Source organism: Carlito syrichta, unplaced genomic scaffold (genome assembly GCF_000164805.1).
Source record: "Carlito syrichta isolate Samal-C Ts95f unplaced genomic scaffold, Tarsius_syrichta-2.0.1 Scaffold123472, whole genome shotgun sequence".
Classification (NCBI taxonomy): Eukaryota; Metazoa; Chordata; class Mammalia; order Primates; family Tarsiidae; genus Carlito; species Carlito syrichta.
The window spans coordinates 59,453-60,913 of NW_007067568.1; the positions used below are offsets into that span (position 1 = coordinate 59,453).

General features: G+C 49.9%; 1 protein-coding gene across 1 annotated transcript in view; it reads right to left on the reverse strand.

Annotated features, from left to right (window-relative positions):
- The window catches only part of NOLC1 (nucleolar and coiled-body phosphoprotein 1), a gene marked incomplete at its 5' end in the record, with an annotated part of 9,946 nt that extends 8,555 nt beyond the window's left edge, over positions 1-1,391 (reverse strand). Inside the window, 1 exon segment of the mRNA XM_021707710.1 lies at positions 1,260-1,391. Coding sequence (XP_021563385.1) covers positions 1,260-1,391 — 132 coding nt within the window.
- Between the last annotated feature and the right edge of the window lie 70 nt (positions 1,392-1,461).

Consider the following 1,461-nt stretch of genomic DNA (forward strand, 5'->3'; position numbering starts at 1 on the left):
GAGCCTGGCTTCTTTTTTTTTTTTTTTTAATTGGAGTCTCCTTTGCCCAGGCTGGAGTGCAGTGGCATGCATGCTCACGGCTAACCTCAGAGTTTTCTACTCAGGTTATGAATAACAGAGACAATGCTACACACCTCGTTAATTTATTGAGAAAATGAGAGACAATGCAGGTAAGGGGCTTAGCATCTGGCCTTCAGTAAACCCGCCATGAAGATTAGCTTTTGTCAAATAAAACCGAAGGACTGCCAGTCGGGGTGGCTCACGCCTATAATCCCAGCACTTTGGGAGGCCGAGGTGAGAGGATTGCCTGAGTACACGGGCTCAAGACCAAGCTGGGCAATTGGCCCCTAGTCTCTACAGCAAGTCAAAAAATTAGCCGGACATGGTGGTGCATGCCTGTGGCTCCACCTACTTGGGAGACTGAGGCCAGGAGCCCAACAGGTCAAGGCTGCAGTGGCCGGGAACGTGCCACCACCACTCCAGCTTGGGTGATAGAGTGAGACTCCAACTCAAAAATTTTATCAAAAACAAAGGACCCTAATTCTCAAAAGCCCAATTCCGCCCAGTTATTACACTCTCTGCAGTCTCCCTGTCAACTCAAAATACTTCCAGCAAGAAAGCGCTTTTTTCAGAGCATGTGGCTGCCTGCTTCCATTTAAGGAAGTTCTTTGATAGTGATCTGATCTCCTTTTGCAGCCTGGTTCTGCTTAAAAAAAAAACCCAAAAACCAAAAAACAGCGTTCCTTCCATTACAAACCTTTCACGTTCCTAGTCATGTTGCTCTTTCATGTTTTGAGCATCCAAAACTGCCTTAACTATGACAATGGGTTTCACTCATAGATGCTCCCTGCTCACCAGCACTGGAAGTGCTACTCTCAAATATACTTTACTGGAACTCACAAAAACCCTATAAAGTGAATCGCTACATCCCCGTGGAAACAGACTCAGAATTTTAAGCAAGCTGCCTGATCACAGTCTATAAAGTGGCAAAACCTGGTCGTTAGCCAAAGCTCGGAGCCCAGTTATACTGCCTGGTAGGGTTACCTGTGAAGCTCAGTCCTTCTGCATCAGTATGACGAAAACAAAACCCTGCTTTTTTACTCCCATTCATTTTACTCTTTGCCAAAGAGAAACTCCAGGCTTCGGTTCTAAAGCAATTTCATTTACTTCTGAGTCCCAAGCAAACGCAATTGAGATGAGGATCAAAGCATGCTTCGTCTCGCCAGCGAAAAACCCAAAAAAGAACCAGATGCACCAACGTCCTCGGTGGGACCCGGCGCTGACTCCTCGCCGCCGGACCGCCCATGTGACCGGGACACCGGGCCCCCATGCCGCTGCCGCCGCGCGGCTCGCCGGGAAGAGCAGGGAGATTCAGCAGGACCCGGCCGGGCCTGGCAGGAGAGAAGGGCCCGAAGCCCGGGCTCCCTCCGGCCGCCGCCGCTCAGTGGACGCGAAATCCTC